Genomic DNA, 16,956 nt, shown 5'->3' on the forward strand with positions numbered 1-16,956 from the left:
CGTAGACCTTCAGGCCTCTGCATGTTATTTCTGTAGCCCACAGTCTCTGAGCCATGACTAACCAGGCAAGCTAGTATTTGTATTAATGAAAGTGGCTCAGAACCCAGCCATGCTGAGGCTGTTTCAGCCCCCTGCTTTCCCGTCACCCACTGGAGAGGCTCTTCCATGTGACAGGGCTGGAGAGCGAAGGCAGAGCGAAAATCTGAATCTGTGTTGCTGCAGTTCATACTTCTGTGGATGTGTTGCACCTGCAGATCACAAAGTGAGATGCCCGCCAACTTCAATCAGACAAATTGCACTGCGGATTCAATCATGAATGAATCCTATCCAATACTAGATAGTAAACAAACCCCAAACCAACAGTGTATACACTTCCACAGCATCACAGCACCGTATTCTTGAATGCGTCTTATATTCTCCACCGCAGCTGTGCTTATCAATGCAATCACAAGGAGTATAAAAGGGGCAGCTGGAAATATTTGATTTGTTTCTGCCAATATTTGCATGAGTGCAGATTAATTTAAAACTTATTATTCGATTGGAGTCATGGTGCAGTTATTATTATGTCAAAGGGGGATGTATCAAGCACTGTGTAGAAATAAAATCATTCTGATTATGTATTATCTTTCTATAATATACCTTTTCTGCATTTTAATCAGTGCCATCAGACTGACAATTTGCACAAAGCTCTTGGAACATGAAACTATTATAATCAACTCAGACTATTGAAAGTTAGTCTGTGCCGTGAGATGGTACCTATACAACTCCAGTCTGATTCCATTACCTGTCCTCAAAGGGATTTGGGTCTTGCAGTATTTTGAATTCAGCTATTTATTTATAATGACATCTTTGCTGAAAGGGTAATGAGAAAATGTAAAAACGAAAATTGTATAGAATTCAAATGAAGAAAGCATGAATTGACAGCAGTCAACGTGAGTTGTGAGGAAGGGAGCTGAGAGTGAGCACTGTCCATTCAAGCCTCTGGCAGACAAAGCCACGCCTTAAAATGGCTTTACCATTCCATGAATCCCACACCAGAGTTTTAAGGTCAGACGCTCGGTGGGAATACACACTAGATTGATCATTGCAGGGAAGAAACGAAGAAGCATGTCAAGTCTTGATGTGTGAGAAAGAACTGCAGATGCTTGTTTTAATCAAAGGTAGACACAAAATGCTGGAGTAAGAGCGGGTGAGGCAGCATCTCTGGAGAGAAGGAATGGGCGACGTTTAATAATAATGGGTGGGATTTATATAGCGCCTTTCTAATACTCAAGGCGCTTTACATCGCATTATTCATTCACTCCTCAGTCACACTCGGTGGTGGTAAGCTACTTCTGTAGCCACAGCTGCCCTGGGGCAGACTGACGGAAGCGTGGCTGCCAATCTGCGCCTACGGCCCCTCCGACCACCACCAATCACTCACACACATTCACACACATTCACACACAGGCAAAGGTGGGTGAAGTGTCTTGCCCAAGGACACAACGACAGTATGCACTCCAAGCGGGATTCGAACCGGCTACCTTCCGGTTGCCAGCCGAACACTTAGCCCATTGTGCCATCAGACCTGAAGAAGGGTCTCGACCTGAAACGTCGCCCATTCGTTCTCTCCAGAGATGCGGCCTCAACCACTGTGTCCAGTCTTGATGTGTTGGGTTCTGAGCAGTGCATTGGAGTCAAAACTGAATTCACTCCTTCAGTGCTTTGTTCTGCTATTTTTTTCCTATATTTAGCCTACATGCCAACTGCCTCGGGCTGAATACTGCTGATGCAGAAAATCCTTCATAGGATTTTTGTTTTTCAGTTGTGTGCAAAAGCCTGTCGGTGCAGATCACTGGATAATGGAAGAGGACCTTTGAGGGTGGTGTCCAAAGTCTATTCCAGCAGAGACGGCCTCGTCACAAGTCAAAGTGAATGCAACAGGACACTGAATTCCTCTCATTGACTGCCCACATATACAATTGATAACATGACATTACATCAGGGGGTTGTTGTTGGAAACATGATTTATTTTAGGGCCACATAACTAAAAGTTACTTACGTTCAATTTGGAACATGATAGTGGCCATTTTGGGCTGTATTTTAGTTTAGTTTAGAGATACAGCACGGAAACAGGCCTTTCGGCCCACCGAGTACACACCGGCCAGCGATCCTTACATATTAACACCAGGGACAATTTACACTGATACCAAGCCAATTTCCCTGCATACCTGCACATCTTTGGGGTGTGGGAGCAAACCAAAGATCTCGGAGAAAACCCATGCAGGTCACGGGGAGAACGGACAAACTCCGTACAGACAACACCAGGAGTCGGGATCGAACCCGGGCCTCCAGTGCTGCAAGCGCTGTAAGGCAGCAACTCTACCGTTGCACCCTGCCACCCAAAAGTTACTCTGCAGACGTTTTACTGGATGTCACAAATCACAATTGCATGAGCGGCGGAGTTTCCTTATCATTGCGGCATAATTCCCGATGCAATGCAATCACTTTGAGGTAATTCTGGGAAGCTGGAAAACGTTTTTCACCCCGGTCCCTGGACACTCATTGAATAACCATACTTTCAAAGAGATCTCCCAAAACCGATTTGGCATTTAGAATCTTTTTTTTTTTTTAATTATTATTTTTATTAGAAGTACGGTAAGTTACAATAATACACAACACATATGTCTTAATACATTTTTTTGTACCGCTTCATTTTTTGAGCTTTAAGAAAAAGATAGAAGTAAAGGAAGTAAGGAAAGTGCGCAAGAGTCGAGAAGGTGCAAGAGAGTGTTGAGAAAAGAAAGCCCCTTAGAAAAGAAGTTAGAGAAGGAAGTAAAGAAAGAAAGTAGACCCTAGAAAAGAAAGAAAAAGATAGGAGAAACAATCGCTCTAATATAACATTAAACTCCGCAGAAAGGGGACTACCAACCAAGTCTGTTTTTGTTGTTTTACCCCCCGTTGCCAGATCCTGGTACCATTTATTTATTTATTTATTTATTTATTTTTAAAATTACTATTGCACCTCATGCTTGTAATAGTTCCAAAAACGTAGACCACGTCTTTTGGAATTGGTCTGCTTTGCCTGCTAAGAGGAATCTCATCTCTTCCAGATGTAGTGTTTCAAACATATTTGATATCCACATTTTTATTGTTGGTGTGGGCGCATTTTTCCAGAATTTAAGTATGAGCTTTTTTCCCATTACTAGCCCATAATTGAGTGAATTCTTCTGAAACACGTTTAGTTCAGGGTTACCTTCCGATATTCCAAAAATGATCCATTCTGGGATTGGTACCAGTTTTATTTTGATTAATTTTGTAAAGATATCAAATATTTCATACCAGAATTTTTGTATTTTTGTACTAAAAACAAAAGAATGCGCTATGGTAGCTTCTTGACACAGACATTTATCACAGATGGGTGAGACATTAGGGAAGAGTTTATTTATTTTAGTTTTTGAATAATATAGTCTATGTAATGTTTTGAATTGGATGAGAGTATGTCGTACGTTGATCGAACATTTATGCACCTGTAGTAAGTGATTATCCCAGCTCTCTTTTGAAATTTTTATAGCTAATTCTTGTTCCCAGTCTCTTCTAATTCCATCAGTTGTGGGTATTTCTGTTTAAGATTATGTTATATAGGTACGATATTAGATTAGCTGATTCCGCCTTTGTCTTCATTGCTTCATCCAGTAAGTCGGTAGGCATATTATGATAGTCTTTTGTATATTTTTTCAGATAATCACGAATTTGAAGATATTTAAAATATTGATTATTTTTCAAATTATATTTCAGTTGTAGTTGTTGAAATGATAGTAATTTTCCCAGTTCATACAGATCTTTGAGCGTTTTGATTCCCATTCTTTCCCATTGTATAAATGATTTGTCTATAATTGATGGTTTAAACGATGGATTATTAACTATTGGTATTAAAAGAGATAGATTTCTTAATTTTAGATTCTGTTTTATTTGTTTCCATGTTCTAATTGTGCTATGTATAATTGGATTTTTATTATAATTTTTGTTATTCAGATGTATTGGTGAGAGGAGAGTCGCTCCTATATTACACGGAGAGCAGTCCTCTCTTTCCATTACAATCCAGTCCACCTGCTGGGCAGAATTGTCCAGCAGGTGAATCATATTTTTAATATTTACTGCCCAATTATAATACATAAAATTAGGGAGCGCTAGACCCCCCAACTCTTTTCGTTTATTAAGGTGTGCTCTTTGTATTCTATGGGATTTATAATCCCATATAAAATTTGTAATGTCTGAGTCCAATTTTTTGAAAAACTTTTTTGGGAGATATATAGGTATTGATTGAAATAGGTATAGGATTTGTGGTAAAAAGATCATTTTTATAGTGTTTATTCTGCCTATTAGGGACATCAGAAGTGTTTTCCAGAATTTAATCAAATTATTTAGTTTCTTAAGTAAGGGATTATAATTGGCTTTAAACATATCATGGTAGTTTCTAGTAATTTCAATTCCCAAATATTTGAATTTTTCTGTGGCTATTTTAAAGGGGAATTTCCGGAGGTGTGTTGAGTCTTTTGGTTTTATCGACATAATTTCACTTTTGTTCCAATTTATTCTATATCCTGAGAAGGATCCAAAGTCCTCAATTAAATTTAATATGTTTGGTATACTAATTTGTGGTTTTGTGATGTACAATAGTACATCATCGGCGTATAAGGATATTTTGTTATTTGAATATTTTGTATTATAACCATAAATATCCGGGTGTGTTCTTATTTTTTCAGGAAGGGGTTCAATTACCAGAGCAAATAACAGCGGTGATAGTGAACATCCTTGTCTATTGCCCCTTGATAATTCAAATTTCGAGGATAGTATATTATTAGTTAGTATTCTAGCCGTAGGATTGTTATATAATAGTTTTATCCATGCGATGAAGTTCTCTCCCAATTGGAATTTTTGCAATACTTTAATCATATAATCCCATGCTACTTGATCAAACGCTTTTTCTGTGTCCAGTGAGATGATAGATAACTCTTGGTCATGAGATTTATGTGAGTGCATTATGTTAAGCAAGCGTCTCAAATTATTGAATGAGTGTCTCTTAGGTATAAATCCTGTTTGATCCTCATTTATTAGTCTACTAACATACCTGCTTAGTCTTCTGGCTAGTGTTTTTGCTATTATTTTTTGATCCGTATTTAACAAAGCAATAGCTCTATATGATCCTGGTTCTTCTATATTTTTATCTTTTTTAAGTATTAATGTGATCGTTGATTCTGCTAATGTTTCAGGTAAGCTTTGCTCTTTAAAAGCATATGTATACATTTTCTGTAATCGTGGGGTAACTATGTCGTAAAAGGCTTTATAAAATTCATTACTGAATCCGTCTGGTCCTGGTGTTTTTCCGTTCTTTAGTGTGTTTATTGTGTCTTCTATCTCCTTAGAAGTAATTTGTGCTCCCAGTTCCTCTTGTTCCCTCAATTCTAATTGTGGGAGGTTACAATTTTCCAGAAATTCTGAAACTTTATTATTGTCTATTGACGTTTTAGATGTGTATAGATTCTGGTAAAATTGAGCAAATCTTTTATTGATATCCTTGGGTAGTGTTAATAATTCCCCTCTATCTGATTTAATCTTTAGTATTGCATTCTCTTTTTCCCGTTTTTTCAATTGGCGTGCTAGAAGTTTGTGGGGTTTGTCCCCGAATTCGAAGTGTTCTTGTTTTGTAATTTGAGATAGTGTTATAACTTTCTCTGACAATAATTTATTTAGCTTGAATTTCAATAGTAGAATTTTATTATGTTTATCCATAGTTGGATCTTTAGCATTATCTGTATCTAATTGTTTTATTTGTTCTTCTAAATGTCTTTGTTCATTCTTATTCTTTTTATTTTGAAAAGCTTGAAATGAAATAATGACTCCTCTAATAAATGCTTTGAAGGATTCCCATAATAGCGTGGGGGATATATCTGGTGTGTCATTTATCTCAAAAAATAGGTCCATCTGTTTTTTTAGATATATACTCCCTTGTAAGTCTTTTAAAATTTGCGAGTTAAACCTCCAGAACGATTTATTCATAGACATTCCTTCTAATTTTAAAACAAAAGTTAACGGAGAGTGGTCTGAGATCGCATTAATGTGGTATTTAGGGTTCATAGTATGCGGAATTAATTTTGTATCCACTAGGAAATAGTCTATGCGTGAGTATGTTTTGTGTACCGTTGAATAAAACGAATAATCCCTTCCCGTCGGGTTTGCAATCCTCCAAACGTCTGCTATATTTGTGTTTTCCATATATGTATGTAAGAGTTCACTGGTTTTAGATTTCATATTACCTTTTTGTTTTTGCATCGATTTATCTAGATAAGGGTCTAAAACACAGTTAAAGTCTCCTCCAATTATAACATTTTGATAATTAGATTCTGCAATTATATTCAGAATTTTGTTGAAAAATTGAGGGTTATCAAAATTGGGGGCATATATGTTTACCAACGTAATTGGCGTAGTATTGATCTCTCCTGATACTATAAGGTATCTCCCTTCCTTATCTGATATAATATTCTTTGATTTAAATGGAATTCCTTTACGAATAATGATTGCAGTACCTCTAGATTTGGAAGTGAATGAAGAGTGAAATGTTTGGCCTATCCAGTTCACCCTCAATCTCGTCTGATCTTGGTGTTTAAGATGCGTTTCTTGTAGAAACGAAATGTCCGTGTTGTATGATTTCAACTGAGCTAGTATCTTGCCCCTTTTAATAGGGTCATTAATACCCCTTATATTCCAACTACATAGTGTGATTCCTCCCATTTTCTTTTGATTGTCGTCATGCATTTTTACCAATTTTAATGACCTTATTTATTGCAGTGCATCCATACCTCAGGACTCTGGTTATTTGGGGGGCGTTTATATTATAGACTTCTTTGGTAGTTCCCCTCTGCGATTGTCCTTGAAAAAAAAACACATAGATGTGACATATTGTGATAAAAAAAAAAAAATAGATCAAGTAATTTTACAGTGTCTGAGTTTTCGACACCGTAGTGAGTGTCCCACTCATCTGTGGGATTCGACATCGATACAGCTTCCGGCGTAGATGTTATGAGGTTAGCCCCGCTGCCTTTATTACCCTAAACCTAGGGGGTTGGTACCATTTCCAAATCAGTTCTATTTCACCCAGTTGCAGTATATATATATGTTTCATTCCGACTTATCAAATCTAATCATATATTCAATTACATATATTCCTCACTCTTTATCTATTAACTATTTATAATTGGTTTTAGCTTTGTTAATAATGAGCTGTTCGCTGAAAGGGTTAACCAGAGTCAGGCTCCTGGAATTATGCCAGGTGCCTGAGTCTCCTCCCTTCCCCACTCGGGCTGCGGAACATATGTGATTACAGTGTTGTCTGCGTTATATAGCAGGCAACGCATTTTTATCAGTTTCCATTACTGTTTCTATATTAGTAGTGTTAGTTATTAATTATTATTAATCCAATATATTTTGTAAAACTATGTAAGCCTTGTAATGTTTTCCACTTTCAGCTCAGCAGATCATCACTCCCATGTTTATCAGTCTTTCCTCGTTTGAACACAGAGTGTCCTTGAGTTAGATTCCACAATGTTCGAGGGGAGATAATAATGTCTAGACACGTCTCGTGGAAAATCTGTTGCGTTTAATAATTTTTAAAGATTGGTGTTATTTCACTTTTCTTCTTAGATATTAGAAGAAAAGGCATTTAGAATCTAACCAAGTAGATCTGCTTTAATCTTTTCAGCCTCTCCTTTCTCCTTGGAATCCACCCCGAAACCCTCTTTACCTTGGTTCTGAGAAACCAGTCCCCCTACCTCTTCCACTGGCAGAACTTCCCTGGGCCTCCTTTTGCTACCAGTCTATCTCTGATTTTGATCGTACTCTCCCATTGCCATGTGGATTCAGCAGCTGAGCACAGTGCATCTCACGGGACCAGCCGCACAGACTGAATACCCAGCTAAATCCTGCAATACTGAGGGTGTCAGCTGTGTTCAAATCAAGAACGGGGTTGAAGATTGCAACCTGCCCTAACCCTAACCCTGTTTCGACTAATGCAATCAACTCGACGTGCGCAAACGGAAGATCAAATAGAACAAGTTGTCCAACAACTTTAGGCTGTGCACGCCACACGAAAGAAGAAGAAGAAATCAAGAACCTTACATTGGCAATCAGAGCTTGCAAATAGCAAGGAATCACATCCCCAGAGATCTTTAATCACAACGATGGAATCACACCCGTAGCCTCATACACACACACACCCAACTACCCTTTGAAAAATAAGATGGGTCATTCACTCCCTTGTGCTGGCAACATATCCAGAGTTAGCAGCTGGTATCTTAGCATAAGAATGGAGTGGAGATATCAGTGGTTAGAGAGCTGTGTCTCAAGGAATGATTTAACCACAGGGATGAGCTCTTGGTTTTCTGTTGGTTCTGTTTCCCATGCTCTCTCTAAGCTTACTGGGTTCACTGTAAAATCTATACTGGTGATGGAAAATAAGCTAAATGTGCCGATTGGAGTATTAATAGGAATAACAAGGAGTATAAAAGGGGCAGCTGGAAATATTTGATTTGTTTCTGCCAATAATAATAATAATATCTTTTATTGTCATTGCACGTCAGTGCAACGAGATTTAGTGTGCAGCTCCACTCATGTACAAGAAAGGTAAATAAATACAATACATAAATAAGCAAGCTGAATTGATTGACGTGACCATCTGAGGGAGGCTGTCCAAAGGGGGTGGGTGGGGGGGCACTCATTTGGGCCGGTTCAGAGCCGCTATAGCTCTTGGGATAAAACTGTTCCTGAGTCTGGAGGTTCGGGCGTAGAAGGCCTTGTAACGTCTGCCGGAGGGAAGTAGTTGAAACAGACCGTGACAGGGGTGTGATGAGTCCTTATGGATGCTGAGGGCCTTCCTGAGGCACCGCGTGTGGTAGATGTCCTCCAAGGTTGGTAGCTCTATCCCGATGATCCGCTGCGCTCTGTTGACGACGCACTGAAGAGCTCTCCTCTCCGTCTCCGTGCAGCTGAGATACCACACAGAGATGCCATACGTTAGTATGCTCTCTGTGGTGCAGCGGTAGAACGTTGTCAGCAGCTGTTGGGGCAGACCAGTCTTTTTTAATGTCCTCAGGAAGAACAGTCGTTGCTGTGCCTTCTTGACCAGCGCTGCGGTGTTTGTGGACCATGTGAGGTCTTCTGAAATGTGAGTGCCCAGAAACTTAAAGCTGGACACTCTCTCCACACTTTCCCCGTAAATGGAGATTGGGGCGTGTTCTCCAGTATGGGACCTCCTGAAGTCAATAATCAGCTCCTTGGTCTTGGAGGTGTTTAGTGCCAAGTCGTTATTGGCGCACCAGTCCGCCAGGTTCTGCACCTCCGCTCTGTAGTTTGTTTGATCACCGTTGGTGATCAGCCCAATCACTGTTGTGTCGTCTGCAAACTTCACGATGGTGTTGGTGTCGAATGCAGAGACACAGTCGTGAGTGAAGAGGGAGTAGAGCATGGGGCTTAGTACACACCCCTGTGGTGTGCCGGTGCTCAGGGTGATGGTGGAGGACAGGTGCGGGCCCAGTCTCACTGCCTGCGGTCGCTCCGTGAGAAAGTTCAGGATCCAATCGCATATCGGTGAGCTGAGGCCTAGCTGGTGGAGTTTGGTGGTGAGCTTGGTGGGGATGACCGTATTGAATGCAGAGCTATAGTCAATGAAGAGCATCCTCACATACGTGCCCTGTCTGTCCAGGTGAGTCAGGACAGTGTGAAGGGCCAGAGAGATGGCATCCTCTGTCGATCTATTTGTCCTGTATGCAAATTGATGGGAGTCCAGTGAGGCAGGGATGCTGGATTTAATATGGGAGAGGACCAGCCTTTCGAAGCACTTCATAGGGATTGGAGTCAGGGCAACTGGCCGGTAGTCGTTGAGGTTGGTGATTTTGGACTTTTTCGGCACCGGCACTATGGTGGCTGTTTTCAGGCACTTGGGGACCGTTGCTAGAGAAAGAGACAGATTGAAGATGCTCGTGAATACCTCCGCCAGCTGTCCAGCACAGTCCTTTAATACTCTTCCCTGGACACCATCCGGGCCTGCAGCCTTGCGTGGATTGATCCTACGCAGAGCGCACTGTACCTCCTGAGTGCTCAGTGTTAAGGCCTGTCCCTCCGCTATGGCCGGGGTTATTCCACACCTGGTGGTGTTGCCAGTTTCGAACCGGGCAAAGAAGGTGTTTAGTTCGTTGGCCAGTGTGATATCACCGTGGGGGCAGGCGGGGCTGCTCTTGTAGTCAGTGATGTCCCTGACACCCTGCCACATGCTTCTGGTGTCCGCGGTATTGAAGTGGTCTTTGCCTGTGGATGACTTTGGCCTTTTTTATGCCTCTGTTCAGGTTCGACCTGGCCGCACTGTAAGCAGAAGTGTCCCTGGATTTAAAGGCGTGGTTGCGTGCAACCTGTCCTACTTGGATAAGTCCACCGACTCCAGAAACCTTCCCAATGGTTGCGTTCATCATGCAATATTTGCATGATGAACCGAGACATCTGCTAGACTGTCACCAAAATACCCAAGGGTGCAGGATTATTGGAGTTTTACCCTGTTATGCAGATAAGAAAGCTCTACAACTTCAGAATGCTGAGTTCCAGCCCTGTGACCTCTGCAGTAGGACTGAGGCCTGTCAGGACTATACAGGGATTAACAACTGATATCCAAGACACCTCTGAGAAACATACAGAACCAGGATCATAACCATATTAACAGATATTCGAATTATTTTTTCAGCATTTTGATTGCTACTGATGAAAGTATCACCAGGAGAAAAGGCTGTTAATTGGCACTCTAGGGATGAAGGATCAATGCATAATGAAGGGGCAGGTCCTGGCAGGAATTAACTGTTGCAGCTTTAGTTGAAATTCCATTCCTGCACCAGGTTCCACCGGCGTTTCTGTGACCAGGAACGAGACTCGCAAAAGCTTGCAGCCGTTCTAATGCTAGGGTCAGGGATGTTTCTGAGCGTCTGCAAGGGCTTGAGATTGGTCACATAATCCAATACCCATGGCATGAGTAAAAAAAATGAAGAGCTCCCGTTGAATGAGTTGAAGGAGCCTGGTGTAGGAAGGAACTGCAGATGCTGGTTTATACCGAAGATGGACACAAAAAGCTGGGGTAACTCAGCGGGACAGGCAGCATCTCTGGGGAGTAGGAATGGGTGATGTTTCAGATCGAGACCCTTCTTCAGGCAGGTACCAGATTAAGGAGCAGGACCACTATGTTTGTAATCTCAGATTTACTCCCGATGCCAAGCCTGAGCCTAAGTATAGGAGTTGGAGGATGGTCCAGATAAATGTGTGACTAAATAAATGGCGTAGAAAATGGGGGCTTTAGATTTTTCCATTGGGAAGGTTTCTGGAGTCGGTGGACTTATCCAAGTAGGACAGGTTGCACCTCAACTAACATAGGTCCAATATCTTTGCTGGAGTGTTTGCTTGCGCTGTTGAGGCTGTAAATTTATTTAGTTGGAGAGTGGGGCACAGATTAGGTGCACACTTCAGGATAAGATTCAATGCGATATGTGGAAGAAAAGATATGGACATGATATGGTAGATTGGAATATTAAATCATATCTATTTTAATGCAAGCAGCATGAGGGGAAAGGCATATTAATTTAGAACATTGATCGATTGATGGGAATGTGATATTGTTGCAATTGCTGAGACATGATTGAATGAAGGACAGGACTGACAACTCAACATTCGAGATGTACAAGTTTCAGGCATGAGAGGAAGGGAAGCAAAAGAGAAGGGAGCATGCATTATTGATTAAGGAGACTGTCACTGCGGCAATGAGTCAAATGCGTCTAATTGGGACATGCACCAGGACCTGAACAATAACATTCTCACTTCTTGCTGCTTTACAGGCACATTGTGTACAATAACACAACAAAAAAATGCAATACATTTTCAGTTATACCAACTAACCAGGCCACAATAGTGCAAGCCAACGTACATCGTGCAATCTCATACAAGGTTGATAGAAGTGCAGTGCTGAGGTAGTGTTGTTATTATGGTTGAGCAGGGTGGTTCAGGATTCTGATTGCTGCTGAGAAGAAGCTGTCTTGAACCAGGAGGTAACATTTCTCAGACTCCTGTACCTTCTTCCTGATGATAGAAGCAAGATGAGAGCGTTGCCAGGGTGTTTGGGTCTTTGATGATATTTCTCGCTCGATGCCGAAAAGTTCAAGAGCGTAATGGTTGACTTGTGAAAGGGGAAGTCGAGAGACTACATGAAGGTTTTTATTGGTAGATTGATGATGGAGAGAGCTCTTTCAAATTCCTTGACATAAACATCTTGGATGATCTATCCTGAGCCCAGCACATAAACGTAACCATGAAGGGAGTGTGCCAGTGTCTCTACTTTCTTAGATGTTGAAAGAGATTTGGTATGTCACTGAATACTTCTACAGATCCATTGTTGAAAGCATCCTGACTGGTTGCATCATGGCCTGGTAAGTAAATTCCGACACACACAACAATGCAAGTTGCTGCAATGAGTGGTGGAGTCAGCCGGGTCCATCATGGGCACAGCCCTCCCAACCATTGAAAGCACCTACATGAAGTACTGCCTCATGAAGACAGCAACAAGGATCCCCACCATGAAGGCCATGTCTTCCAGTTATTACCAGTGGGCGGGAAGTGCAGAAGCTTGAAGTCCCACACCACAAGGTTCAGGGACAGCTATTTTCCTGCAACTATCAGGTTCTTAAACTGACCCGCACAACCATCATCTCACCTCGGCAATGGAACACAATGGACTATTGTCTGCACTACCATGGATTTAAAAAAATTCTGACCTGGTAATTTCTTTCCCTATTCCCACACGGTGAAGTCCAAAATAAATAAGGAGAGGATCCAGCAAAGAGTAACAGAATTTGCCTGCAATTCATGACATACCATAGGTGATGAATAATTATTGGTTAGTTTAGTTTACTTTTGTTTCTTATTATTGTCACATGTACCAAGCTACAGTGAGAAAAATCATTTTGCATGTTATCCAGGTCAATTATACGATACATAAGTACACCAGGTAGTGAAAAAGAGAAAGGAAACTGCAAATTATAGTGTTAAAGCTACATAGAAAATGCAAATTTAAAAAAGTGCAAGGACTGCAACGAGGTAGGTTGGGAGATGCAGATTCATCCTTAGCATATGAGAGATCCGTTCAAGAGTTTGTTAACAATGGGGAAGAAGCCGTTCATTAATTTTCTGTACATGATTTAAAGCATTTATATATATATATTACCTGATGGAACAGGGGAGACGAGGGAATGACTGGGGTGTGAGTGCTCCCCAGAATGTAGAATGTAGTCGATGGTTGGAGGGTTCGTTTGCATGATGGACTGTGCTGCAGCCACAACTCTGCAATGTCTTGGACAGAGCTGTTGCCAAGCCAAATTGACGCATCCAGATTGGATGCTTTCTGACAGTCATTGTAAATTGTGCAATGTAGGAAACAAAACAGGCACTATGCAGACGTCAGGCCTACAATAAACCAGTGCAATAAACCAGCTTTCTTGCCATGGTTTAAAGGAGCAGCATTATGACAGACAGATGGTGTTGGTAAATATCATGCGGGCTTAAACCGTCTGATGAGGTCTCTGTCTAGCATCCATCCAAAGGTAATTACGCAGTGCAGATAGGTGGTAATATTTCAATTTTACACACAGTGGTTACCAGAATAAGTAATTTTCCTGAGGCAGTGTAATTAATCTTGTGCAAAGCACAAAGTGCTAGAGGCTCAGCAGATCAGGCTGCATCTGTAGAGGGAATATATAAACGAGAAGCAGGGGCAGGATAAAGCAGGCAAGCGATACCGACAAAGACAGGCAATGTTTTTGTTTAGTTTAAAGATAGTTTAGAGATACAGTGCAGAAACAGGCCTTTCGGCCCACCAGGTACGTGCCGACCAGCGATCCCTGCATATTAACACTATCCTGCACACACTAGTTTTACATTTACCAAGCCAATTAACCTCCAAACCTGCACGTCCTTGGATTGCGGGAAGAAACCGAAGATCTTGGAGAAAACCAATGTAGGTCACGGGGAGAACGTACAAACTCCGTACAGACCGTAGTCGGGATCGAATCCGGGTCTCCAGCGCTGCAAGCACTACCACTGCACCACCTTATTTGACAGCTGGTAAATGGGTTGGAGAGGGGGGTGAAGGGGGGTCTTGATTGGCAGGTGGTTTGAGTAAGTGAAAGGCTAGAGGGGACAAAAGGGGACAAAAGAGTGAACGAGGAGGAGAGAAATGAAATGTAAAGCTAGAGAGAGGAATATGGGTGGAATGGGACAGGGGAGACAGCGGACAGTACAAGTTTGCAGATTACACCAACATTTCAAAGTATACAGTGGGATCTAGATCAGCTATAGAAATGGACAGTAAAATGGTTGATGGACTTTAATCCAAGCAAGTATGAAGTGTTGCACTTTGGGATGTCAAATGTAACGGAAAAGTATACAGTTTATGGCATGAGTCTTAACAGCATTAATGTACAGAGGGATCTTGGTGTCCAGGTTCATAGCTCCCTGAAAGTAGCAGTTGATAGAGTGGTAAAGAAGGCATATGGTATGCTTGCGTTCATAGGTCAGGGCACTGAGCATAATAGTCAAGAAGTCATATTGAAGCTTTTAGGGCTTTGGTTATGCCACATTTGGAATATTGTCTGCAGTTCTGGTCGCCCCATTACTGGAGGGATGTGAATGCTTTGGAGAGGGTGCAGAAGAGATTTACCAGAATATTGCATGAATTAGAGGTATTAGCTGTAAGGGGAGGTTGGACAAATGTGGATTATTTACTCTGCAACAGGAGACCTGATAGAAATATATAAAATTACGAGAGGCATTGATAACGTAGACCAAGGAACCAATTGTTGACTTCGGGAAGGGAAAACCGAGACTCCATGAACTTGTCTTCATTGACGGACAATGAGAGTCAACAGCATCGAGTTCCTGGCCGTGCAATCTCTGAAGATCTGTCCTGGGCCCAGCAAATTGATGCAGTTACAAAGAAAGCTCATCAACAACTCTACCGTGTATCTGTCTGTACACAGTGGACGGCTTGATTGTAATCACGCATAGTCTTTCCGCTGACTGGATAGAACGCAACAAAAAAGCTTTTCGCTGTCCTCGGTACACATGACAATAAACAAAACTAACTAACCAACTGATCCATTCAGATGTTTGAGGAGATCCAGTATATCACTTCTGCAGGTGAACAGTCAAGAGCATACTGACTGGCAGCATCACAGCTTGGTTTGGTAACTCGAATGCTTAAGAAGGCCGCAGAAAATAATTATGAAGGAATTTGCTGGGGCAAATAATGCCTCCATTAGCTTCAACTAAGTCTGAAATTAGATGACTCAGTTTAAGGAGACTGGCAAATGGTGTCATTTTTTCAAGGATGAGTTGTTTTAATCTGGAATGCCCTGCCAAAAAAGGAGGTGGAGGCAGATTTAATAATAACCTTCAAAGTAAACTGGATGTATGCTTTGACTGTTCAAATGGTGTGTGATACAGTATACATGTCCTTCCAGAGAGCTATAATATACATGAACAGGCCCTTCAGCCCACCGAGTCTGTACATACCATCAAGCATCATTCCTACATCAATTTCATTCCAACATCCCACAGAAGGGGTGGTACGGTGGCATAGCGGTAGACTTGCTGCCTTACAGCGCTTGTGGCATCAGAGATCTGGGTTTGATCCCAACTACGGGTATTGTCTGTCCGGAATTTGTACATTATCCCCGTAACCGTGTGGGTTTTCTCCAAGATTTTCGGTTTCCTCCCACTCTCCAAAGACGTGCAAGTTTGTTGGTTAATTAACTTGGCGTAAATGTGAATTGTCCCCAGTGTGTGTTGGATAGTGTTAATGTGCGGGGATCGCTGGTCGGTGCGGACTCGGTGAGCTGAAGGGTCTGTTTCCGCACTGTATCTGTAGACTAAACTAAACTAAACTAAACTAAAGTAAACTAAATAAAGTGGGGATAGTGCAGAGTTAATGGGTGGTCAATGGACTTTGAGGGTCTGTTGAGGTGCGTGAGAAAGATAATGAGATACTTCCACCTTGCTTTGGTCTCTTTCAAGGGCACATCTGAGTGCAATTAAAATAGCCTTAACCCCAACTGTCCATTCATTACTGGATACATGGCCTCTCTCTGTCACTGACCATCTTTGCATCCATTTAAGATTATTTTGTGGGACATTTTGTGGAAAACCTCTTTGAGGTAAATCATACCATCAGGGAATGATGTATGTTAAGTTCCATTTTAATTGTTCAGACTGCTTATTGTAGATGGATAGCCGAGGTTTGAAGAAGGGTTTCGGCCCGAAACATTGCCTATTTCCTTCGCTCCATAGATGCTGCTGCACCCGCTGAATTTCTCCAGCATTTTTGTGTACCAGCCATGGATTAATTCTGACTTTCCCGTCAATTGCAGGAATGGGCGGACACGTGTTGCCGTGGACTGCGGAGTGCACACGCCTACATCCTAGTGTATGACATCTGCTGCTTCGACAGCTTTGAATATATCAAAACCATTCGGCAACAAATATTGGACACAAGGTAAGAGCATTTAACCTGAGTGAAAAATTAAAGACAATGATGAAAGAATGGGCTTGTATTCACTGGAAATTAGAAGGATGCGAGGAAATCTTATAGAAACTTAATAAAGTCTTAAACGATTGCACTGGCTAGATGCAGGAAAAATGTTCCCAATGTTGGTGGAGTCCAGAACCAGAGATCACAGTTTAAGAATAATGGGTAGGCCATTTAGGACTGAGATGAGAAAAAAACCTTTTCACCCAGAGAGATGTGAATCTGTGGAATTCTCTGCTACAGAAGGCAGTGGAGGCCGATTCACTGGATGCATTCAAAAGAGAGTTAGATAGAGCACTTAGGGCTAGCGGAGTCAA

General features: G+C 41.6%; 1 protein-coding gene across 1 annotated transcript in view; it reads left to right on the top strand.

Annotated features, from left to right (window-relative positions):
* Positions 1-16,956, top strand: part of rasl10b (RAS like family 10 member B) — a 90,066-nt gene that overhangs the window by 36,310 nt on the left and 36,800 nt on the right. Inside the window, exon 3 of the mRNA XM_033045973.1 lies at positions 16,482-16,606. Within this exon, the coding sequence (XP_032901864.1) occupies positions 16,482-16,606 (125 nt within the window). The remainder of the gene's footprint in view (positions 1-16,481; positions 16,607-16,956) is intronic.

Source organism: Amblyraja radiata, chromosome 28 (genome assembly GCF_010909765.2).
Source record: "Amblyraja radiata isolate CabotCenter1 chromosome 28, sAmbRad1.1.pri, whole genome shotgun sequence".
Lineage (NCBI taxonomy): Eukaryota > Metazoa > Chordata > Chondrichthyes > Rajiformes > Rajidae > Amblyraja > Amblyraja radiata.